This window comes from Myxocyprinus asiaticus, chromosome 32, assembly GCF_019703515.2.
Source record: "Myxocyprinus asiaticus isolate MX2 ecotype Aquarium Trade chromosome 32, UBuf_Myxa_2, whole genome shotgun sequence".
In the NCBI taxonomy this organism is placed as follows: domain Eukaryota; kingdom Metazoa; phylum Chordata; class Actinopteri; order Cypriniformes; family Catostomidae; genus Myxocyprinus; species Myxocyprinus asiaticus.
Genome location: NC_059375.1, coordinates 30,570,400 through 30,597,122, shown reverse-complemented (window position 1 = coordinate 30,597,122; position 26,723 = coordinate 30,570,400). Strand labels below are relative to the sequence as shown.

General features: G+C 39.0%; 1 protein-coding gene across 29 annotated transcripts in view; it reads left to right on the top strand.

Moving 5' to 3' along the window:
- The window catches only part of LOC127422938 (transcription factor 7-like 2), a 109,352-nt gene that overhangs the window by 70,082 nt on the left and 12,547 nt on the right, over nt 1-26,723 (top strand). For 26 of the 29 annotated variants that reach the window (XR_007894242.1, XM_051666807.1, XM_051666814.1 and 23 more), the window contains 3 exons: nt 16,298-16,430; nt 19,973-20,075; nt 22,267-22,353. Coding sequence is in view for 28 of the 29 variants with exons in the window: in XM_051666807.1 (XP_051522767.1) it covers nt 16,298-16,430; nt 19,973-20,075; nt 22,267-22,353 (323 nt within the window). In the remaining variant the exon portion in view is untranslated. Of the gene's footprint in view, nt 1-8,493; nt 8,812-16,297; nt 16,431-19,972; nt 20,076-22,266; nt 22,354-26,723 lie in introns of those variants that run through there. The other 3 variants (XM_051666808.1, XM_051666818.1, XM_051666827.1) reach the window with 2 other exon arrangements.

Here is a 26,723-nt window from a genome sequence, read left to right as displayed (position 1 = left end):
ACCCGCACATATACACCCTTTCTTGCACACACACACACACACACACACACACACATTTTGCTGTCTACAAGGAGTGAGGCAGGTGGCTCCCCATGGCTGCAGCTTCATGACAACATGCCATTAGAAATAGCAGGCCTGTTGATCAATCCAGCCGACATGACAGCTTCGCCGCAAGGCCTGGCTCTTTGAGCGCCATCTCTGCAGCAGCTCCCTCTCCTGTTTCTCCTCACTAATTGGTGAAAGTTCTCTTATATATGCTTGTGGCAAAGGGCTCTATTTTCCCCTTCTCTTCTTATTCTTTCTCTCCTTTTTTGCTCTCGCTCGCCCCCCCCCCCATACCCCCCACCATCATCACCCCTTATGTATTTTTTTCTTTGTCACAATGGAAGTGATAACTTTTAGTTAGATATTGCAAGTGGGTTAAAAATGATATTTGTGCCGTAGGCATTTTTGTTCTGAATGTCTATATATTTTAGAAGAAGATATGCAGTAAGGCTGTGATTTGACATTGGTTTATGGCAACGTATTTAAATAGAACAACAGATTTAAATAGAAAATAACAGAAAATATTCACTTTATATTGAGCAATCACATTATGAACCTATTTTTAGTTTTAGTACCCTTCTCATAATATGGCAAAAAGCTTCATTTGAATATTTTTGAAGCAGTATTTTAAGTGCTTGATAAGTAAACATGCATATATTTATTTTAAAGAGAAGGATTGTTTTAAATACAAGACTCATCAAACCAATTGTCAGAATTTTCATTCTGCTCCGTGCAAGCTGTCATGTTGCAGAGGCGCATTTAAACTTACTGTCATCTCTCGCTGAAGTGCTTAACACCCCCTCTTTGATTTCTCCCGTAACTAAATAAATTAGTCTGCAAAGAGAAACACACCGCAATTGTTTAAATATCTCCTATTTGTCATCTGTTTAGGTTTTTAATTACACAGACACAGCTTAGTGTGAGCGCTCCAAGCCAAGACGCACTCCTCTCGAGATTTGGAGCCAGAGTACAAACACTGTCCTTCCCATGATTAATTTAGTTGTTAATATTTAATATTTATTTTAGGCAAACCCTCTGGGCCAGTGGAGAACTTATATTAATGTCCTATGTTTATAAAAGAGGTCATCAAAATCCATTCAAGTAAGACTTGTGTTGTAAATTGTCGTTATAAAAAAAAGAAATGAAAAAAAAAAAGATAAAATAATAGTGGCTGCTGCCTAGAGTAAAATGTAAATGTTATATTTTTGTCCAGGAATGAGACTTAAAAGGACCCCCCCACCACCCATTTTATTTTCATGTCAATGTTGGCTAATCGTTATCTAGTGAAATGGTAATATTAACTGCTATCTCCACCCAGTGGCACGAAAGAAGACATAGCAATGATCTTCAGAGTGCAAGTGGGATGTAAAGATTTGACAAAGGGAGCATAAGTTATTACACAATGATCTTACTGGTTCATTTTTTAACATTGTTTATACTCTCCCCTATCTCAGTTTGGAGCTTTACATTTTGTAAACAGCATTTGGAGACTACAGTGTTTATTGTAATTTAATTTGAATGCCGCACTATTTATATGCATCCATATTTTCATAGCCGATTGTGAAATTTATGCTGACAGTCGTTATAATAAGGCTCTGTTCATTTTGCTGTAATTTGGCAGGTTAGGTTACATAGCGGTGGTTGTACTGGAGGATCCAGGGAGCTGGGTTTTAGGATCACACTGGACTGGGGGTCCGCATAAGCGGATCGGCGATGAGTGGAACTAGGGGTTCCTCTGAAGCTCCCTCTCTTGCTTTGATCAAAGCAGGTTGTTTTATGTGGCTTGTGCGAGACTTTGAAGCCACCGCGTCACCTACAGCACTCACTTCATCAAGTTCACCAGTGTCTTAATAGCAGATCAATAAGTTTCAAAGTCTGAGAGTTAATTTGATACTAGTGCTGATGTGATCGTGCTGGGCCGACACTCACGCTCGCAGCGGCTCTCTCTCTGCATCTTGCCGCTGCTCTTCCTCGCTCACACACACACACACACACACACACACATATTACATCTTCTTCTCCCTCTCTCACGATGCACATTAAGACACGGCGTCTTTTCATCTCTGCTCGTTCTTCTCTACTTGACATTGATTCATGCAAACATCGCATTTTCAAGTGCTGCATTTTTAAAGCTCTGCACACTGCCTTGTGTACCTTGATTTTGGATATTGTGGACTGTTGTGGATATTGTGGTGAACTGTTAAAAATGTGTAATTGTGATGTGTAGTTTCTAGATATTTCAATGTTTGTATTGCTATTTTTAATAATGATTTGAGTTAATTTAGACATTCAGTTAAACAAGAAAAATTGTATATGATTTATAGACAGTTGCATTGGCTAAATAGGCTTTTCTTTGATTCTATAAATATGTTTTTAATTGTCTGTATAGGAAATGGTTCATTTAAAATCTAAATATATACTAAATATAAATTTGATATTAATATATAATATGAAATATTAATATGTGAGATTTAATATTACATTAAATTAAACATTGCATGTTGTGATTGGGCATTTGAAATTGTTAATTAATTAGTTAATTAATAAAGCAATTAATGTAAATATTTTTCAAGAAAACTAAAATGAACTAATTCCCAGTGGAAGATGATAATGAATTCTGCAGACATATATGTTTAAAATGTAGAAGAAAATATGATAAATAAAAGAAAAAATAAATAACCTGCAGATCACAACAGCGGTGGCATTTGAATGTTAAAAAATGGCAAAAAAAACTAAAATGGTTCTTAAGTGGCTTTTCTTATTTTTGGTGGAGAAACGTGGGTGTATGGACCACCTGTTGGGTGTAGTGGTCGGTGCAGCACCCCAGAACAAAAGCCCAATTTAAAATGTTCATCTAAGGGTTGCTAATGGTATTAGGGGATGGACCGATGGCCAGCCGTAGCCGGCCGCACCACGTAAGCCCACAATTTGACCCGAACTCGCACTGAATCACCAACCCGATACCATTTGTGCCATCGCATCTGACATTATACAGCCCCCACCAATAATTTGTATTTTGTTTCATTATTTCTATGAATAAAAAGGGACAAAAGAACGTGATGGAAAAATTATTCCAGATTTAGATGTTGATTTTTGTTTTATCTTGTGGTACTTCGGCAGAATGCCGCAGAAGACTGAAGCGTCCAAAGAGAAGAAAAGGATTTAGTTGAATTCACAATTTTATATCACTGATCATAAAGTTAGTCTTTGTCTTTGCAAGAATATAGTTGAAAATATTGTGAAGATACATGTTTTATCTTTGTATTTTAATACACGTTGTTTCTTTGTGGTTAACTTTATGGTTTAATTTCTCTGATAATATTTGTTGGTGCCTTGGAGTGTGTGTATTTTAATGCTAATTTATAGCAGTTTTCATACGTGAATGTGGGTTTGTGATTTAAGTGTGAAAAATGAAAGTGTTCTGAGCTGTCTGTGTGGTCTGGGGCAACCGGCTCTGCGGACCCCTAAGCTCGCACCGCAGAAAGCGTCAGGACATGCTGTTAAATTATAATGATAATGATGATCTCAAATTTCTGTTGTAAATTGATAGGTCTCCTAGTTATTTTGATATTGCAGGTTCTTTGCTAGGTTTATTACAATATCTGGGAGGTGATAGAAATTATGTTTGAAAATGTTATCTAAAAATAGAAAGAACAGAAAGGCATCTGGATTAAAAAAATGTGACGGCTGCATTAGAATTGTGTTCTGTTGTTTCTTTTTAGTGTTCAGTTGCTTATATATTGTTTTTTTTTTTTTTAAGTCAGAAATTCTGTTGTCTCTCTATTTTGCTGTTTATGAACACGCACAATGAAATCTTGCTTCATTAAAAGTGCATTAATCTTGTCTCTTGTCCCTGGGAGGCACCTTAAGATGATATTGTGTCTTTTTCTTTAAATTGTTGGGGGAAAAAATCTCACAGATTTGGTCCCTGTCAGTCAGAAATAATTGTGTGCTTAATCTCGTCCCTGATGGATGACTCGGAGTTCAGCAACGGGCCGGCTCCAATGACAAATACAATATTAATATTCATTAACTGCTTTGACAATGCTAATTTTGATGCGGTAGTAAAGGGCTTTCCAAAGTTAGCGGCCAAAGCATCAGAGCTGCGCAAGGTTGCAAGATAATTTGTGCTGGTTTCTGAGCTGAAGGCTTTTAAAGTCTTAGGCAAAAAAGGGGGTTTGGTACCACAAACAAAATAAAAGAGAAAAGGAAAAAACTTCAGATGCATTGGAAACCAGGGCTGCGGAAGTAATACGATCAAGAGGGTGCCACACAAATTTGACACCTCCGATGCTGAATCTTTGAGCAAATATTTTTCCTTTTTCTTTTTCTTTTTTTTCTTTTTTTTTTTTTTTTTTAACAAAAACTTGCAACAGAGAGAGGAACATAACATGGTAAGTCAGCACATTCTCGATTTTGTTTAATCTTTTTAATCTTTTCAATTATTGCCATTTGAAGATCAATAGTGATTTTTTTCCCTGCTATGGCTCACAGCGGTGGTTTGGTGTATGGTCGGATCACGGCTTTAAGAGTGGGCTTCCTCACTTCTAGCCATCAGTTGGCCATGCTTAATTTTCTTATTGCTCGTCTTCCAGAAATGTAGCTTGTTTTAGTTTGGACTATTTAATAGTTTTTAATTTAGAGTTTATTTGTTAAACTTTTGAGTTGGCCACTTTTTTATTGTGACAACTCAAAAGATCTATTGCAAGTTGAAAAGCTTAGTTCCCTGCCAAGTACAGACCTCTTTAATACATAAATGTCAGATCTGTCTTTTAATTTTTTCTGCCGCTTTCATCCATTTGTCATTGCTTGTTTTGTTTTTTTTTTTACATAAAAAATTTTTTGCGGGGCGCGACAGTCAGGGTTGGGTGGCGAGGTGGCCACGGCTAGGCTCTCCGCGGTCGGATCGGATTACTCGCTCTTTGGCTCCTTCTGCACTTTTTTTTATTTTTGTTTTATTTTTGCCGGCGCTGTGAATGGAGCGTGGCATTGGGGATTACTGACATGACGAGGGACACCCAGCTGCTTGAGTTTAGCCAAGTTAGGGCAACTCCTATAGAAGAGCTTCGAGTACCTTTATGTTTGCCAAGCCGCGGAAAGAGCAGAGAGAACAGCAAGCCTCTCACTCTTTCTGCCTCTCTTTTTGTTGTTCTTTCAACTTACCAAAGAAAGAGATGGACTCAAAAGAGCTTAATAAAGAGGATATGAAGATGAGCAAGGGAAAGAGAAAGAGAGAGAGGGTTCTTTTCCTTTCCCGCCGACTGAGAGAAGGACTAAGCTGGCATATTTTGTTGAATGGCTGAAGGAGAGCAGCCAGTCTGGGCTCGGACGGCTGGAATGCTCCTTGGACCCAACTGAAGGTGACCAGCAAGGGCTGCCTGCATCCGGGCTATGGGTTGGAGAGAGCACCTGGCGTCTCTTGGTTTTTTGTGTTATCGGCTCAGGCAATCAGGACTGGAGGGCAGCTGTAGATGAGGTGCTGCCCTCCAGTGGATTAGCGGATGACATATTGATGTGCATCTTGTTGTAGTCAAAGCACTACGGCAAGTGCCAGCATGCTTGTTTTAACCAGGAACCGAGCAGCATCAGGACCCTATTCCACATTGAGCCTATTTAAATGGTAAGATTTCACAATTTCATGTCACATTATTCTTTTAGTTTTGATTTGTTTTTGTGGAGGTTTTTTTTTTTTCGTTGGCAACTACTTTGGATCTTTTGTTTGCGGATGTGTCCAACATATTGCAATTTATTTCACTTAAGTTGTTAAGTGACAGGTTGACAAGTTTTGAGAATGAAAGGCTGTTAAGTTTGATTGGATTGTCTGACAGTCGATCATCGTTTTTTTTTTTTGGTTTTTTTTTTGTAAAGCAAATAATTTTATAAGGCTTTACAAATTGAAATTATTATTTTAATTATAAAACAATATTTAAAGAAACTGTAATATTTTAGGGTTAACCTTAAACTGATTATAATTTTATAAGAAATTGACAATCAAATCAAAGCTAAGATACTGAAACAATTACAAAACATAAATTATATTTGTACAGGTTTTTTTAATCTATGTATTTATACGACAAAATATAATTTGTAGGATTAATTTAGTCTATTATGAATTTATTATATTTCATTTAAAATGAATATCTCATTCTGCCTAAATCTTTTACTGGTTATAAATGACTATGTATTTAATAGAGATTTTGTTAAATTGTAATTTTAAGTTAGGCATAAAATGCACATCTATTATTTATTTTAGTTAATGAAAATTGTAGATTTCTATCTTATTTTGGCATAATAATTATTTCAAATATAATTTGCAAAGGTCTTTTAAAAGTAAGAATTTATCTTGTTAAATCAGTGGAAATATTTTTTGAGTGTCTTTAATGGCATTCCATTTATTCAAGCAAGGATTTAATAGATTTTTCTGTCCCCCTGTAGTCACGTCTAATCCCCCCCACCCCCTTACTGTTTTTGTTTTCACTCATTTATAGTAATTTTTTGCTGTTAATGTTGTTGTTCTTGTCTTGCTTTTGTGTTCGGACTGTCGTCATTGTGGCATTTGATTGTGGGCTGTTGGTCAGCGGCGGCCGAACAGTTTACTTAAGAAAATTGCACGTGCAACAGAGGGGGGCCGTGGGAGCGTGGTGGCCCGGGTGAATGGACGGAGGGGAGGCAATTAGCTGCCATGTTGCTGGGGCTCTTTTACTTGTCAGGCCGGCTTTTGTGTGATTCTTGTAGAGGACATTCCCAGGGTTTTGTTTTGGCATTTAGGGCCGAAGGACAGCAGCCGAAAAGCGGCGAAGAGAAAAGGAGGGAAAATTTAAGCGCTGATAAACAGCATGTGGTGTCTGCGTTCAGGACGATTTCCACTTCATTAGTTTTATAAAAAATGTGCTTGTGGTAAATGTTCATTCAAATGTTTAAGAAAAACAAAAAGCTACTAAAAGTGAAAAGTAATGAAAATTGCTTTTTGACAGCTGACATTGCATTTTAAAATATAAATAAATAACATTTTGAATATTTGTAGTCATATAAAAACTACATTTAAAAATGTTAATTCAACTGTATAATGAACACAAAATAATGCACAAAAAAAAAAAAAGGTATGCAATGACAGTTGGTTTTCGAATATTTGCATTGTATTTAAAATACATAACATTTGGAATATTTGTGGTCATATAAAAGCTACATTTAAAATATTCAGTCAAATGTAAAATGAACACAAAATACTGAAAAAAAAAAATCATATGAAATAAGTGACAGATGCTTTTTGAAAATTGCAGGTTAAAAAATAAAATGTGAAATATTTAAAATCATAAATGCTACATTTTAAATAATCATTCAGATGTATGGTAAAAACAATATATATAAATAAATAATGAAATTAGTGACGGATGCTTTTTTTAAATTGATGTTGCAGTTTTTTTGTTTATATTTGTAGTCATATAAAACCTTAAAAAATATGTATCTGCTGGATAGTGATGTAAACATGGCCTTTACTGAGTAGGGAAGTCACACTCTTTTATTTGGGTATTAGTGAGGATCCTTTGCTTCCATTCCTCCTTTCATTTCCATCTTTTCCTCATAAAGGACAGGAAATCGGTGCTTATTTAGAAGAATGATTTCAAGACAACAAAGTATATTCAAAAAGACAAGGAGAGAGAGAGATAGAGACAAGGAAAATATAAAAATTTTGAGGTTGGTGCAACAGAGGCCTGTACAGTTGTGTTTTTGACAGGGTAAGGCCGTGAAGAGTTAAGATTGGGATATTCTTTATACCCTAAAAAATGAGAAGAATAAAACAATAGAAACAAGACCGACCCCATATTGATGTCACGTCCATGTCAAAACGGAGACAAATACCTTTCTCCCTTTTTTTCCACCGTCCTCCCCCAGATGATGGGCTTAGAGAGGGGACTGTCAGAATCACACAGTTAAGTGACTGCTTGCCACACTTTGCTGATCTTGCCCTCCCTTTGTGGAAGCTGTTGTCTCTTGTTCTTTTCTCTCGCTCGCTCTCTTTCTGTCTCCTTCCCTTGCCTTGCTCGCTTTACCTTGTTGTAGCCAAGGTTTTTCAAGCTGCTAGTTCGTCTTTGGGCATCCTGGAGGCACTGCAGAACCCACACACAAACATACACATGCACACACACACAAACTTGGACAGACACATGCACAACCATGAGAGCTTGATAATAAGCCTTTTTTCTAGTGGTGTTTTTTTTATGTTTCTTTGCTTGTGGGAAGACATCTCTGCAGCTCTGATAACTATCAAGATTTCTCTAGATCTTTTTAAAACACTTTAAGCTGGACCGACTAACTGCTGAGGAGCAAAGTAAGGTGGGAAACCTCACAGAAATGGAAAGAAATGTGTGATTATTCGTTCGCAGAGGACAGGCCTGTCCGGACGTCCTGAGACACGGTTATCCACTGAGATCCACAGCGATAAACAGCCTGCGAACAATGGTGTATGAGTGAACTTTTGTGAATGTGCCGTTTGGACACACACATGCGCCCGCTCAAACACAGTAGCAGTTTTGGGAAAGAAGCTAAAGTTGAAAAAGAAGAAAAGAAGGAAGAAAGGAGAAATTCTCTTATTCGTTGACTGGAGTGAGTGGTGGAAGACGGGGGAGGGCCTCACTGGTGCTCATGTACCCAAGAGAAGGCCTTTCACTGGGGCTGGAGGAGAGGGGAGGAAAGGCTGGCTCGCTGGCCTCTGGGCTGTCTTTATTACATCAGGTTGGCTGCTGGCAATTGAGTCTTAATGCCTGGGTAAGTGCTCAGCAAAGATACACACACCGTTTTCACACTCCTACGGACTTTTTTTCTTTTTTACCTTCTTTATGTACTGTTTTGACTTTAAATGGCAGGATTGTTTTTTTTGTGCTCTCTGGAAAGGATGCATTTTGTCTTTTTGTCTGTCTAAAAGTGGCTTAGGATGTGTGTGTATGTGTGTATGTCCTAAGCAAGGACTAAGAGGTAGATTCATTGGGTATGACACTTGAACATGTGTACCTTCTTAGAAGTGTATTCCAAAACACTGTTTGGAAAGTGAGTAAAGTATATATAATATATGCGTTATATGAATGTACCTTGTGCTCTTGGTGCTAAATTTCAGCCTGTGATTTCAGTGGCAAAGACTGAAAATTTGCATTTAAGAAAATGTTTGTTGTCATTTAATTTTGTTTGAAAGAACACTTCAAAATATACTTGGAAAAATACTTAAAAGTGACAGAAGTAGCCTATGTATGGTGCATTTTTTCCTGAAAATTTGTTTTAATGATTTTTAAAAAAAATATTTACAATAATAAATAAATCAAGAACCTTTCTGTTGCTTGCAATTTCATTAGAAACAATGTTGACATATGTATATTAGTTTTGAATCACTTTGTTTCTATATGAGGGAAGTAAGAATTGTTGGCATGTTCTTCAGTATTATTAACAGTGGATGGATGATGCTATTTTTATTGTCATAGTTGATGTTAAGAATCATAGTTAGGCAGCTATGTTTTTTTTTATATGTGTGTGTGTATGTGTATTTCTGAGTGTGAGCGGTGGGCAGATGAGGGTTGTTATAGTGACGGTGACATCATCATAGTTACTTATTCTTTTGAAGTTGTTCTGTCTCATTTCGAGCCTTCTTGTTCAAACAATACACAGAGTGCATGAATTTGCCTGCATCTGTTCCTTGCTTATTTGAACATTCCCATACATAAAAATACAGACACGTATAAGAGTGTAGATGTTTTCTGCATTGTGTCCACTGTGCTTGGATGCGAGCCATGGGCACGTACACTTCTTAAGTTCAAGTTCTTGGCAGCTTTTTTTGCTTGCTCTGGACTTTCGCAGGCCTGAGAGCCCCTCTATCCATCACGAGGATGTCACACCCCCCACGTGCCCCCCCCCAACCCCCAGCCTCACTACAGCTCATTAGAGCCAACAAGCTCCAGTGACAACTCATCATATCATGCGGTAAAGCGGAGAGAAGTGCTCGGGCCCTCGGGGGGCCACAAGGTCGCCACATTCACATTTTGTCTTTAAATTGCTCTGCAAGGTGCCACCAAGCGGAAATGCAGCACCAACAGCTTTTTCCTGCTGCTGTCCAGCCCTCTGTCTTCTTTTTTTTCTCCCTGTCTGTTTGTCTCTTCTAGAGGTCTTCCACTGGATAAACAAATATAGCTAAGCTAATTATTTGTGTGTGTTGTAAGATTTACTTAAGATATTTTTTCACTTGGATGACAGTGCTTGTTGATCTTCTGTGTATTAAAAGGGATTCTTGTGATAAGAATCACAAAGACTAAAAAACTGTCAGAGACGCATCTAAAGATGCCATAGACTTACACTGATCATAATACAGTTTTACAGACTTCACATGAAATTCTGGCTATTTGTTTTTCCATTTAATCCTGGAAATAAACACAGTTTTACAATTTTGAAACTTTAAACTAAGAAAAGTTATGACATGCTATGAAGAAGTTTTTTTCCCCTTTGTAATATTAACAAGATATTTAAGATTCTGCACTATTTCTAGGTCACTTATCAAATGTGTGACATTGACCATGTTAACGCCATACAAAAGTTCAGATTTCCTTGCTTCCATTAAAGCACATAAAAATGCTCTTTGGAACATTCTTAAATCATGCTGGCACAACTTGGAGCATCAGCTTTTGCACAAACTTGTGGAGCCCATGCCAGCTTGTGTGCATGCTGTTATTAAAGAAATTTGGAAACTCATGTACTTTTTTCAATTCAACTATTCACTCAAATTGTTATGTTCATAATACAATTTGTAAAGAAATATTTTTTTTTTTTTAAATTTAATTAGAAAAGAATGAAAATAGTGGTCTCAGGCTTTTGGTCCCTGCTGTTAATGTGTGCACATTAGTTTGCTTGTGAAAGAGAGAGTGAAGGACAGGATTTGATGGCCGCTGCATCAAAACGAGTGTGACATGCTCTTCTAAGACAAACAGGCCTCTCCATGCTGTCTCCATTAAAACAGACCAAGCTTTTGTGAGACCACCACTAGGGGTCACGACCCCAAGCAGAAACTGTCAATCTCATTGGTCCAAAAGGTCACAGGGGAGGGTGTGCATGTCCACAGACTTACTCAGACACTTAGTGGCTATACTGACAGATTTAGTGACACATTTTATTAGATATTTACCTTTTACAAATCAGTAGTGTGCAGTCAGGCCCTTTAAATCCTTCAGAGAAGGGGGGATTTATATATATATATATATATATATATATATATATATAATACACAGTTGAAGTCAGAAGTTTACTTAGACCTTCGCCAAATACATTTAAACTCAGTTTTTCCACAATTTCTGACATTTAATCGTAGAAAACATTCCTTGTCTTCGGTCAGTTAGGATCACTATTTTAAGAATGTGAAATGTCAGAATAATAGTAGAGAGAATTATTTATTTCAGCTTTTATTTCTTTCATCATATTCCCAGTGGGTTAGAAGTTTACATCCACTTTGTTAGTTTTTGGTAGCATTGCCATTAAATTGTTTAACTTGGGTCAAACGTTTTGGGTAGCCTTCCACAAGCTTCTCACAATAAGTTGCTGGAATTTTGGCCCATTCCTCCAGACAGAACTGGTGTAACTGAGTCAGGTTTGTAGGCCTCCTTGCTCACACGCTTTTTCAGTTCTGCCCACAAATTTTCTATCGGATTGAGGTCAGGGCTTTGTGATGGCCACTCCAAAACCTTAACTTCCTGGCTGATGTCTTGAGATGTTGCTTCAATATATCCACATAATTTTCCTTCCTCATGATGCCATCTATTTTTTGAAGTGCACCAGACCCTCCTGCAGCAAAGCACCCCCCCCAACATGATGCTGCTACCCCCATGCTTCACGGTTGGGATGGTGTTCTTTGGCTTGCAAGCCCCACCCTTTTTCCTCTAAACATAATGATGGTCATTATGGCCAAACAGTTCAAATTTAGTTTCATCAGACCAGAGGACATTTCTCCAAAAAGTAAGATCTTTGTCCCCATGTGCAATTGCAAACTGTAGACTGGCTTTTTTATGGCAGTTTTGGAGCAGTGGCTTCTTCCTTGCTGAGCAGCCTTTCAGGTTATGTCAATATAGGACTCGTTTTACTGTGGATATAGATATTGTCTACCTGTTTTCTCCAGCATCTTCACTACATCCTTTGCTGTCGTTCTGGGATTGATTTGCACTTTTTGCACCAAACTACATTCATCTCTAGGAGACAGAATGCGTCTCCTTCCTGAGCGGTATGATGGCTGTGTGTTCCCATGCTGTTTATACTTGCATACTATTGTTTTTGCAGATGAACGTGGTACCTTTTGGCATTTGGAAATTGCTCCCAAGGATAAACCAGACTTGTGGAGTTCCAAAAAAAATGTTCTGAGGTCATTGCTGATTTCTTTTATTTTCCCATGATGTCAAGCAAAGAGGCACACCTCCAATTGACTCCTGTCTGAAGCTAATTGGCTAATTGTCTAAAGGCTTGACATCATTTTCTGGAATTTTCCAAGGTGCTTAACGGCACAATTAACTTAGTGTTTGTAGACTCACTGGAATTGTGATATAGTCAATTAAAAGTGAAACAATCTGTCTGTAAACCATTGTTGGAAAAATTACTCATGTCATGCACAAAGTAGATGTACTAAATGACTTGCCAAAACTATAACTTGCTAATATGACATCTGTGGAGTGGTTAAAAAATGAGTTTTAACGACTTCAACCTGTGTATGTAAACTTCTGACTTCAACTAACTATATATATATATATATAGCTTTAGCATGTCAGTGTATGAAATATAAACTTAAGACTCCCAAACATTGCTTTTGTAAATAGAATAGAATAGATGTGCTGGGAGCCCTGCAACAGATGGCATGGCCCTCTTAGAGCCCACCACTAAACATCGAGTCAGTCTGGGATTACATGAAGAGACAGAAGCAATTGAGACAGCCTAAATAGATAGAAGGACTGTGGTGAATTCTCCAAGAAGCTTGGAATACCCTGTCAGCCAACAACCATGAAAAACAGTGTCCAGGTGTTCCTAGGAGAATTGGTGCTGTTTTGAAGGCAAAGGTGTTCCCCAAATATTGATTTTGCTTTTATTATGTTTTTTATATATATATATATATATATATATATATAAATGTGCATTTACAATACAATAAAGTAATATACAACTTCAAAAACAACTTGACAGCTGTTACAATTACAGTTAACTACCTAAAATATTTTTACGTTGTCTTTCGTTTGACAGACAGTTCAAGTGGTCTTTGGTTACCAATCAAACTGCTCATTATCGTCACGTAGTAGGCTGAAGAAAGACAATTTATACTGTAGCCTGCACGCCATTGTTCTAAACACATATCTATAAACTTTCCTAGTTTGCTGCTGTCATTACCAGTTGGCTTGTTTTCTTGTGAAATGATCACAGACATCCAGTTTTTAGATGCCTTTTTATTTACCTGCATGTGTGGATTAGTCTTTTAGCCTTCTCTATCTAGTCATGTCGATTGTGGTGGGAGGCTTTGGCGAATGATTGAACAGGAAGTAGCTCGCTTTCTTTGCAGATAATAGGAAAAAAAGACGCCCACATATTTTCTTTGTGTTCCTTGTGTGGGTTTATTGTGTGTCTCGTTGGACCTCCGTGTGTCAGTCTCCAATCTCAATGAGTTGTTTAGAAGTAGGGTTTTAAAGAATGCTTATTCTGCGATTGTTAGCATCCAACAGTATACGGTCATCCGTGCGTACGCACGGGTGCGTGTAGGTGGTCTTCCTCACTCCCCGGAGTTGCAAGAGACAATTAGCCATGTCTGGAGGAACAGGCTAAAGCCATCATACAATAGTAACGGGGTCAATAGAGCCAGATTTATTGTGAAGCGTTTCTTAAGACTGAAGACTTGATGGACTTGAATAGCACTCAGAAAAGAAAATTCTTTGAAGAATGTGTTTTGTATATTGTTTAAGGTGATTATCCATACATACAGCAGTTTATCTGGTTTAGAAGTTGGCTCTGAATCTGAATTCGGAGACATTTCAGTTGCTTTTCCTCAATTGGAAAGTATTTATTTATTTATTATAATAATTTTTTTACTTATTCTAAAAATGCGAACAATTACAAAAAATTACTAAAACTATCCAAGGGTTTGGGTTAGGGTTAGTCTGTAGCAATTAGCCTGTATTTATCTTTATATAAAAACAATGGAAGTCTATGGGATGTTCATATTTAGATCATTTATACATTTAATCATTTATCAGACAGTGATTTTTCAAAAGTGACTTACACATGAGAATAATACAAACCGAAATGTGTAATTCCAGCTATTCCAGTCCACCTGTTTTAATTCTTAGGGGTCTTGTTGATCCGTTTAGGTGGAGAGCGAGCTGAAACGTTACTATATCGAGCAGCGATAGCGTGCTGCGCTCCCCAGAAGCCAGATAAATGGAATGACTGCATATTATTCATGAAGCAGTGTGGCGTTTGAAAGGGAGTCTGTTAGGCCCAGTGACTGTGATGTAAATCATTTGGCTTGTCTCTGGGTGAATGTGACCACAGTGGACAGCCATTTGGAGCTGTCCCTCAATGGAGAGGCCCTGGACAATAGAACTCATTTAAATGGCTACTAAAGCCTTTCAGCACAGGGAGAATTGACAACATTCTTTCACATCATTACTGAGGGGGAGGTTATGGTGGTAGCTTGCGGTGGGAGGGCACTGTTGCCTTAGTGGCAAACTCGTCAGCTGTGTTTGGCAGCTGTCATCCATGTCTGTTATTCTGATGACAAGTTTTTTTTAATTTATTTATTTTAACTTATCCTTTCACTTTCTTCCTACTTTTTTGCAGCTCTTTCTACAGTGTTTTCTGCTCTCAGGGGCCCTGAATAAGTCCCCGGACCCCATTCTTTCCCCAAGCAGCTCTATTCAGTTCATTAATCTTTCATTGGGAATATGGCTGAGTGGACCCCCCCAGTTCTGAATGTGGCATCTTTCTCTCTCCCGTCCCCATCTAGAGGTCCAGGGTGGACACTTCAACCTCTCAGACCGGTGCCCTAGTCAACTTGGGCTCATCCAACCCACTCTGAAAGCTGAGATATTTCAGTCTTGACAAAAAGATGGCTCGCCTCTGCTTTTATAAAGCCTGTACTAACAACTTGCAGCCATTGTTTTTAACAACGCCCAAGCCTTGTGACAACCCACTTTGCAAGTGCCTGGAGTTGGAGACTGGATTTGATTTGGCATGTTTTAAAGGGAGACAGTGGCCCCTCCATGCCCTTTCTGTCCCCTCTAATGTGCTGCAGGACATTCACAGCTGTCAATCAGACATGCGGATGACATGTTTTACTCATAGCGGGTCAGCAATGGGGCAAACTTGCATGCATCCAAAAAACTCAGGGTGTAATTTAATGCACATGTCTTCCTGTCAGTCAGATCGGCTCACTCCAATTTATGCATGTCTACTGGCTCCGGAATCCTGCGGATTAAAAACATGGAAGCAAGCCCCGGTCCTTGTGTCAGGCAGGGCCGTTGCAGGGCCTGTCAAATCTACGGCACGGCAGTAATCTGGTTAGGTCGTGTGTACTGGGAATACACTAATGCTAGGCTATGCCTCAGCACTCCTCTGCTTAGCTGTAATCTTGGGTAATTGAAAATGGGGCCTGTGCCACTTAAGAGCACAAAGAGCAGATTACATAGCTAAAACCAATTTGACCAAAATGCAGAAATGGATTTTCTCTCCCCCTCCTTTCCTATCTTTTATAATGCAAACCTTACCAAAACCAGACCCTGAAGGAAAAGAAGAGGGATGAAGGGGTGGGAGGATGAGATGTGGGTAACTGAGAGGAAAAGGGGGTGAGGGGAGGGAGAGCAAGGCAGAGGAGTGTGGGCATGGGCTGAAATGTGTTTAGATTTACTGTCATTTTGTTTACTGGGTACTCTGATTGTGAATAAGACGCTTTGGGTGCAGCTTTGAGTTGGAGAAACATAGCGTAACCAGTTCGCCTATGTATACAATGACTGTTTTAATGAATATCCTGTGCCACTACACATCTCCAGAACTGCTTTTAATTACAAACCGCACTATTCTGAGAATGGGCCTGTGGTATAAATGGATGGTCTTCATAATATGATGACGGCATATTTTGTACGATTGTGATGTATACAGTTTAAATGAATGCGCCAATGTCTTTCTGCCTTAACCCAAACATATATTAACGCCTTTCTTTCCCTCCACCTCCTTCCCCTTTCTTTCTCTTTCTTGCTAGTCTAATAAGGTCCCTGTGGTACAGCACCCTCACCATGTGCACCCGCTCACACCTCTGATCACCTACAGCAATGAGCACTTTACGCCTGGGAACCCCCCTCCACATCTACAGGCAGACGTGGACCCCAAAACAGGTACACACACACACACGTTCTTTTTACATTCATGAATTTTAAAATGGCCAGGATGAGACCCAAGGCTAACTGTCAGGCCTGGTTAACTAGCAGTGTTGTTACGGTTACAGCGTATAATCTCACCAATTCGCAGCTATATGAAGACCCTATTATATAAAATAAAAGTTTTATGTGGCTTAAACCTTTAGCAGATGAACGCATTTAAAATGTACAGTCTTTTTCTATTTACCAATATACCAAAATATTGATGAGTAATCTTGCACTACACAAATTTTTGTCCAATCAAATGGACCCTTAATACCAGCTGGCACTGATCAGCAAGTAGCAAATCATGGATAATTGCTGTGATGTAACTAATGACTTTCGGTGATTTTAAAAAAAGAAAGAAAAAAAAGAAGTGAAAAGCCCGTCAATTTGTCCCCTCCAAACTTACTGTTTCAAAAGGGAATACCACAGGAAAGAAAACTGCGCTTGTCAAGCCATTTCATGGGGTCTTTACAAGGAAGAGCTGTAGTACTGCATTTCACAGCTACCTGTTAAGATGCATCGGATTGTATCGGACATGTCTTGGCACTTGGCCAAGGTTGCGCCCCTCCTATTGTGTGTGTTTTGAGATGGAGCCACTTGACTTCTGGGAGAGGTGACTGGGGGAGGAGGAACATCACCTATGTTACTTAACTACAGGATTCCAGACCTAGAGCAAAACTGAGGTTCCCTCCACACATGTTCTGATTCTAGAAACAGAAGCTCTGTTACAAAACCTAGTGAACTGCCTCGCAGTTTGTATTTCCTACATGAGCCTCCTTTTAAGACAACATCCTAACCATCATGGGACCTCATAACCTCAAATATGGAATGCTCTACTGTGGTAGCAACTTTTCACACAACACGAATAGCACTCTGCACAGGAGACTCAACTCACAGGTTATTTGAATAGAGAATGATGTTAGCATGTTGCTAAGCTAACAACACAATTCTTAGTAATACTCATAGCACACACTAATATTGGGTAAAATAATTCATATTTAACAACTCTGAACTAATTTTACCAATACGTCTCGGTATTAATTAAATTAGAAGTTTATTGTCAACATTTCTCTCACATTGTCTACCATCTTGGGTTTATTTTCTGCTTTATCAGTGAAGTATACACCCGATGCTTCAGTGTGGCTATGATGCCTTTAAAATGCTGCTTCTGTAGGGAGCGTACTTGGTTTTGGCACAGAGCAAGTGTCCCAGTTTTTGCCACCTTTTGATGACATATGAAGTGGACAATAGTGGAGTCTAGTTCTCTCAGCCAAGATGAAAACTGTATGAGCGGTCAGCTTGTCAAGGTTTACCAGGAAACTCAACTTTAAGTCCAATGCAGTATCTGTCCTACTTTTCATCCGTTACTTCATCTAAAAACTAAAAGAATTAATGCACACGGACTTTTCGTCCGTTACTTCATCTAAAAACTAAAAGAATTATTTTTAGGTTTGATATAATGTCATTTTGGTTATATGTTGAGGAATTGGATTATCACACGGAGAAGCGGTTTAGTCTTCAGTGCCTCCTTACAGCGAAACAGCTGCTGTTCTAATCTGTCAACCAATTGAATGTTGATTTTTGAGAGGCTTTTTTTCACTCTCATAACAGACCTCATCACTAAGGGCCTCTTTATGGACTCAGAGACGGTTTAACGTGCTGCTTAATGGGGTCGCCTAATTGAGTTTAGAGTTTAATTAATTAACAAATTGTATTAAGACCGCTGTACGCAGTGCCAATGTGCAGTGGAGGCATTGTTTTATAATTTTACGCAGTAAACATTAGCCAACAGTATTGGACATAATATTTATAATTTTCTTGTGAGGTTTTTGTAGATTCCAAAGTAAAATGGATTCAGTTAGACTAGGCAAAGGTACAACAAGCTTTCCAGAAGGTGATAGTCACATTAGAAAGTAGGTTATTGCGGTATACCTGTACTAACGAAATATCACGCTACCCAAAAATTTAGAAAAGGTACGATATCATCTTGTTCTTAATTTCAGTACCATATTAAAGTATGCTGCCATTAGCAGAATGTAATGTGAGGTTTTTGAGATGAAATCAAAGACCATTTTAAAATAATAATAAAAAAAGCCTCTATATGGCCAAATGTGATCATTAAACAGCAGATGTTACATGCGCTGTGTGCCACAGTATGAATAAGAAGCGCCCCTCTGCCCTGTCATCTTTACACACACAGGCACGCACACGAACACAGCACAAATGCAACACACATTACTAATGCTTGATTTCCATGCAGTGTGTCCAATAGTATCCATCTGCAGAGCCACAGATCATTGTGTTGAGTGTATAAACGGCTGTGAACTCTCAAATGAACTCTTTCTCCGTTGCAGCTCGGAGATTTCAGCACGTGAGTCACAGGAAGTTTGATATAACAAGCCCTTCACAAACAGGAAGAACTTCAAAGATCTTTCAAAATAAAAGTCCAGCTGAAATGAGAGCTCTATTCAACTAGATTCGTGAAATTGAAGACATTACAGCAGAAAAATATTACTACTGTATAAAAGTGTAATATTCAAAGCAGTCGCAATAATACTTATATATTAAATGGTTATATTATTAGCATTATTATCTGTAAGTGATATCACAAAAGCAAGTGTACTGAATATCAGCATGTTGTGATTCAGCCATGGCAGCCTTTCGCCTCAGGTAATCATATTCATCAATACTGTAAAGCTCTGTTGTGCATCTTTGTTTCTTTTTTTTTCTTTTTTTTTTTTTTTACCAAAAATATATATATATTGTTAAAGTATATTTTCATTTGATTAAATCTGTATGATTTGATCATAACATTTAATTAAAACATTTCACATGGAATCCAGAAAAATGTAAACAGAAAAGGCATGATTTGTATCTATAAGACATTATGCAGTTCTTTTAGACTAGTAATTTTCTGTGTAATTTCATCAACAATCTGAGTTTTTTTTTTATTTTATTTGTTGCCTAAGTATCGAGTTAGTATCGATACCGAGGTACCAGGGCTGGTATCGTACCGAAGGCAAAATTTTGGTATCAGAGCAGCCCCTCTTGTTGAGACTTATTTTTATTTCTGGTCTTCTTTAGACCTTCAACCCTGCCAGGCACAGTGTTGGTAACAGCTGATTAGCTGTTAAATTCTAAAACCAATGTTGTGATTTTGTTTCAACCTCAAACAGAAATCCACTGCCAATATGTCAGCCTCTCTTAACACTTGCCACAATGTTTGTGTTGTTAAATTGTGAACCTCAATTATCACCCGTTGTTAATCCTCTGATTCGATAGACAAATGTGACAGGGCTCTGTATTATTTCTGCTCTCCCCCATGTGCCATACAACATCGTGACCAGAATGTGTGATTTAGAAGTGAGCATGTGTGCTCAGCCTCCTCCCTCTCGCCCTCTAACACTTAAACTTTAACATCAGGGAATTTCTATGTCAGGACAAGAGCAAACTAGTTTTCATACAGTTCACACGTTTCTCTTTTCCTTCTTTCCATTTGCCTATTTCTCTTGCAGGAATCCCAAGGCCTCCACATCCTTCAGATATATCCCCCTACTACCCCCTGTCACCTGGCACTGTAGGCCAGATCCCCCATCCGCTAGGATGGTTAGTACCACAGTAAGCAGCCCAATTTTATTTTTCTTCTGTTGTCTTTGTGACTCATATTATGCACTTTTATATGCATATTATGGGGAATATTATTCTTAGTCTGATAAGACTTTGGTGATTTTTCTGCTATGTATATAACATGATATACAGGGTTCCCACTGTCAATATAAACCTTGAAATATCAGGGAATTGTTTGTACAGGCCTTTAATTAATAAAACCTTAAGTCTCAGATTCAATGGTGAAAACTTTCAAGCCATATTCTTTGCTCAGTTCTTTGCAGTGAATCACAAATCAGTCTGAATGATTCATTGGCAAATAAGTCTGAATCAAAATTACTTTTAAAAATCCTCATCCAGTAATCACAAATAAATTCACTGATCAAAAAGTGTGGGGACCCGGTCAACAACAACAAATATTCCAAAGCACCTTTAAAAAGTAGTTTTCATGCTGAAGACTGCTTTTAAGAATATGTTGCAGTAGGGTTGGGTATCGATAAAGATTTTCCAATTTGATTTGATTTTAATTCACAAAATCTAGATTTGATTCAGATTTTGATACAATGTGATTTGATTCTGATTCATTTGGGCATATTTCAGTTACAGTGTCAATATTTCTTACATATGAAAGAAATTATTTCTCACATAGTGCTGTAAATTATACACGGAAGTGAGGGAACCTTCTAACTTTGTACATTATGAAAATATTAATAAAAAATTTACAACAGATCTGTTATAATAATTTGTGCAACCAAAACTAAAGTAAACTTTAAAGTAAAATATCATTCTTGAAATTTTACGAATCATTATCAGGATTGTTTGAATGAAGATTGTGATTAATTGGAAAATCGATATTTTTACCTTGCCCTATGTTGCAGTCTGTCATTAGCCACGTTTCCACTATCGGATCAAATGAGGGCGTGCTGTTGTGTGCCAGGGCCAGTTGCATTCTCACTGTCACTTCCGGAGATTCATCGTGCCACCTCCTGGGTTTCCTCTGGGCCAACAGCCAAATGCCTTTAGCCAGTCGATTACCCTTGGGCCAAAGTAGGCCAACTGGGGATTGAGTCAGGGTCAGCGGAGTTTCGCTGAGTCAGGTCTCGCTTTCCACCAACCAAATACCAAAATAAGCGAATGAATGGCAGCTTCAGTCTCCACCATGTTCATTTCGAGGGCTAGCTAGACTTTAGAGTCTAAAACCTAAGCTTGAGCTTGAGGGTGTGTGACATTGCCACCAGGACAGCTTATTAAGAACTGGTTTTTGGGCAACGTTGCAGGGTTATTGGCCCGATGGTGGGAATGCAGACTGATTTTGGTCTTGGGCTCGAGGTCAGAGGCTATTGGCCCCGGCTGACCAATTGATAGACCTGGCTCGCACTGGCCCGATAGTGGAACACTGCTATTGTGTATGTATGTTCACCAGGCCTCCATCCACTATACTTTGCTGTGGGCCTCTAGGTTTTTAATATGCAGTTTAAGACTTGGACGCAGTATAGCACAATGGCTAACTCTTAACCTTTTTCCATTTTATACATTCAGGAAATGCACCGTTGGGGCCCACAGCAATGCACCCTTGGCTTTCTTCATCCCCTAAACTCTAAATTGCCTCTGTGGCAAATGCTATTTTGCATGTCTCTGTATTGTCCAATTAGAGTAATGAACTGTGATTGCCAGTATTTTACCCACAATTCCACACGGGGACTCTCCCCTGGTAACTCTTGTCAACACTTGTTAATATGACAAAAGGCTACAAATTAAGCTCTGTTAATTTAATGTTTTCTCACCGCGATCTAAATACCGAGAGAGGCCCCGAGCGCAGCCACGTCCCTTTGATTCTCTGCACTTTATTTTGGTATAAATTTACATTCATTATTGTTTGTCTTTGGATGTGTAGACCTCAATTAGCGTGATGGCTCCATTAAAGGAGCCGGTGCTTCGTCTTTAATTAGCACAACAAAACACCTAGTTTCAGCTCAGGGAGAGGGGCCTCCATCGACACCAAGCACGGGGTTATGAAATTTAATTAGCTATTCCAATCAGATTTGTGGCATTCAAATTGTTCAGAGTTTGCTTGCCTTTGATGTGCGCTCTGCAATCCCCTAGATTTTTGTTCTGATCAAATGAGAATAAAGCCGCCTGCATAGAGTGCTTTCTTCTTTTTTTCATCCCTTCCTTTACCTCTCCTCTTTTCTTCTTTTCTTAGGCAAGGTCAACCAGTTTACCCAATCACAACGGGAGGTTTCAGACACCCCTACCCGACTGCCCTCACTGTCAATGCGTCCATGTCAAGGTGAGTTGAGCTTTGGGACGGTGGTCTCGTGTAAAATGCAAGCGTGGTTTGCGAGCATGTCAAACTCAGCGCAAATTTCTCCCTTAAGGAGAGACAGTTCTCGCCTCAGTGTTCAAAAAGACAGTCCCCTGCGATCTGCTATGTATTAAAATATTAATTATTGTTATCATTTTATAATGAGGCCCCTGAAGAACGTTTACCCCTGTTGAATGGAGAAAGATGAGACGACTATGAATGTCTTGGCCATGGTTAAACCATTATCACATACAGAACTAAATGAATCTCTGTATAACCCAGTGCACACTGAGCAATTTTGGCCACAATTTGTGACAAAAACTTTGGGAAATGTAAACAAATTTGGGAATCGTAAAGATTTCTTTCATTGGATTTTACACAAGATCTTACCAGGGTCATATTGAACTATCTGACATACAACAGTTGTTAAGGACAATCCGCAGTCTAGATTCGGGGGGGGCTCCTGTTTGACTCTGAGCGAGAGCTTTGTGCAACCCACTGGGGTCGATTTGAAGTGCCAATTTGGACACAAACGTCCCCAGGGGAGAACTGATGGCTGTGTGTGTTGGGGGGATTGTGGGATATGTGTGGAAGATAGCATGATTATTTTAACTGTCACCATGATTGCTCCCTTGTGAACAATTCTCATCTCTGTTATGTGAGAAGTGGAAGGTGTTTGCTATAGATGACAAATCTCCTGCTGTTATTGGGTTTTTACGTCATTCAAACACAAAAGAGAGATGTAACAGAATCACCCCATTTCATATGGTGGTCACATCTTTCTGCATTCACTCAGCCCTTCACCCATTTGCCTGAAGCACACATTATTCTTCTCACAATGATGATGAATATAAAGAAGATGATGGTGATGGTGGTGAGACTAGCCAGAGAGGCACAGAGGCAGGTCTGGTTTATGGTTTCTAGAAATGGGACCTGCTCAAGCCCAGCCCGAGTCTCCAGACAGGGACAAACTCCTGTTTAATTGCACCCTGATTGGAAAAAGCAGCTCTGGAGGCCTGGTGAGTTAAGACCAGAGGACATTGATGGATAAATGTGAGCTGGAAGCGAGAAAAGGAGGAAGGAACAATGAGAGTGAGACTCTCCCCTGTTGGAAAATCCAATTAAAGTTGTGTTTTGGAACATTGTAGCTGGTTTTTAGCTAGTCCAAGCTGGTCATTGATTCGTAAACTATCTTCAGTGTTCCAAAAACCAGCTTCATCACCGTAAGCTGTGGTGGTGGCGTAGTGGGCTAAAGCACATAACTGGTAATCAGAAGGTTGCTGGTTCAATCCCCACAGCCACCACCATTGTGTCCTTGAGCAAGGCACTTAAATCCAGATTGCTCCGGGGGTATTGTCCCTGTAATAAGTGCACTGTAAGTCGCTTTGGATAAAAGCGTCTGGCAAATGCATAAATGTAAATGTAAATAAGCTGGAATGACCAGCTGGTAACTGGTTTGTTGCTGGTCCAAAATGGTTGAACAGCAGCTAGACCAGCTAGAAATCAGATACCATGTTCCAAAAATAAACACAGCTACCAACTTAAACTGAATTGTCCAGCAGGGTCTTAAATCCTTGCCTGGCTTTGAGCATGTTTGGGTGAAAAGTTCCCAGTCTGTGTTCAACATCTCCAGAGATCTCAAACCCACATGTTAACACCAACGTTTTAATCAGTACTCATTTTTATATGGACAGGCCAAACATAACAGTTCTAAAGCACAATTGTTAGGCCTGCAGCGAAGATCAGAGTACATCATGCAGCTGCTCTGCATATGTGCACAGGGTCTTTGCAGCTATTCTTAACCCTTGAAGGTCCATTTTAATAACTGCTTGCTCTGAAACCACATATGGCCTCACACATTTGGCTCCGGCAGCTTTTGTTATGTGTGTATTGTGGTCTCAGACTCATTGAGGAATCATTTGTACCCCCCAGAGGCCTGGAATAAGACCATTCTGCCTGCTCCACTGTGATGCGCCTCTGCAGGTCTGCAGCCTCTGCTGCTCCAGCAATGGACCTTCACTTAAGTGACAGCTGATTGTGCTCTAATGAGGCCTTTATATTGTGATCATCCTATTTCCAGTGCAGGCTAATTGAATCTACTGAATGGGGGCTAGGTGGAATGGTGATGTGCTGGGGAAGAGCTAATGCGTTTTGATAATCTGTAATTGAATTAGCATAGATTAATAAGTGGTGGTCTTGTGTCTCTATGGAGGGAAGGTGCTTTAGCATGTTTGTGTCAAAACCAGCAGCGTGCTCTCGCTGTCACCGGCCTCCTGTGAAATATAATGAGCATCAAGGAAAGTTGCATTAATTGTGTTTATGGTTTTCTTTGGGAAAAAAAGGCAGAGGAAGGGAAAGGGACATCTTGCTTTGTCCAATTTGCTTGGTAAGTGCATGGTGACTTTTTATTCATTTATGCACCCTCATGTCGTTCCAAACCACATGCTTTTTTCCATGGATGCAAAAAGAGTTATCTAGCTGAATGAAAGTGAATGATAACTGACCACTTGCATTGTATGTAAAATTGCTGCTTGGACGTAGATAACTCCTTTTGTGTTCCATGGAAAAAAGTTACAGAAGGTTGGAAGAACATGAGTGTGAGTAAATTATGACAGAATTTTTCTGAGAACTACCACTGTAAGAGACATTCATGTGTTTTACACTGGTGCCTGTCTTTGACTCAGAGAGATTGTGATGGCCCTCTCTGCTGCCATTTAGTATGCCGTTAGCATACAGGGCTTCATGTTGAGACTTCAGCCTCCTAAAAAATACATTTCAGAGCACGAACTGCACAGACTTGGATCCGGCAAATGAGCTACATTATTTTGATAATGGGGTTGGAGCCGTTCAGGTGTAGCACCCATCCCGTGTGACAGGGGAGGAAGTGTAGGCCCGCTGCCCCTGACCGTGCCTGCCCTTTGATATGTTCCTCCATCCGCACCTACGTTCACATCCCTTATTTTTCGAAAGAGAATTGAAAGACAGACAGAATGAGCACACCGGTGGGGTCATTATACATTAAACAGGCACTGAGGCCATCGCTCCGATTGGCAATTAAATGGCACTCACTGACACCCAGTTGGTGAGGAAGAAGATTGAGACATTGGACCCTGCAGGGGCCCTTCTCTTTCTTGCTTATCCCTCAGTGGGGCTAAATTGGTGGCAGACTCTGCCACGTGCTGATGAGCGAAATGATGCCCCGCGCATCAAAGAGATGGCCATCATGTTTAAACCATAACCTGGGCCTTGCTATGGAAACAGCAGCACACTGACAATGATGGGACAGTAAGGAGGAAAAAATTGGATGGTGGAACAGAGGAAATATTAAGTATGCAAGGACAGATAGAAGGTGGGGAGGGGGTGGAAAAAAGTGGGGGCTAATGATTACACCACTGCAGCCACATCGCCTGTCCCCCCTCTGTAAAACAGACGGGATGGCAGTTGTTCCTTGTGAGTTTACGCTCATCATTATATTCTGGCTCCAAGCCATATAGTCACACTCAAGCAGATAATGAGCTGTTTGAAAAAAAAAAAAAAAAAAATGATTCCATCTCTCTTTTTTCTTCATCATCCTCCATTCTTGCTCCCAGATTTGTGTATGGCCACGCACTGCTGGGACAGACTACAAACACAAAACACACAGGCACAGAAATATTCATTTGTACACTCAGGAATATATTCTGCTTTCCTACAGATCTTTACACAATCTAGTGGATAATATTGTAGATTATTTTAGGAACGCTACATATATTAGAAAAATAAAGCAAAGGAGAATAATCAGTAAATGCCAAGTAAATGAGAAGAAAAATGCCAACCTAAATTGTCCAAAAATGACCACACTGATTATTTTAAATCAGAGGGATGCTGATGTAAATTGAGGCAGATGATGACCTGAGATATTAAAGACAACAAAAATGAACCTAATTTACTTTAATGTATCTGGCCTCAATGTGAATGATTAATCTGTTCATATTATTCTAAAGAAAAGAAAAAAAATATATTTTCATAATCTTTTAGCAAAATTAATTAACTGTAAGTTTCTCCACCTATAAAACAATTTAGGATACAATTATTATTATTATTATTATTTTTATATATATATAACCACAGCTGTGAGGGCGGTAAATATATAAACCAATAATATCATAGCCCAATTTTTTTTTTTTACAGTGCAATCAAATTGACAATATAAAATCAAAACTGGCCCTATATGTACTTTCTTAATTAATGTCTCCTCTTTTTTTTTTTTTTATTCACAAAAAAAAAAAAAAAAAATCTTTTTACAAAATTATTTTTGTAAAAAAAAATTCTCTGTCTCTTAAACTACTTTCCTTTTTTGCTGATGTAAACAAGTA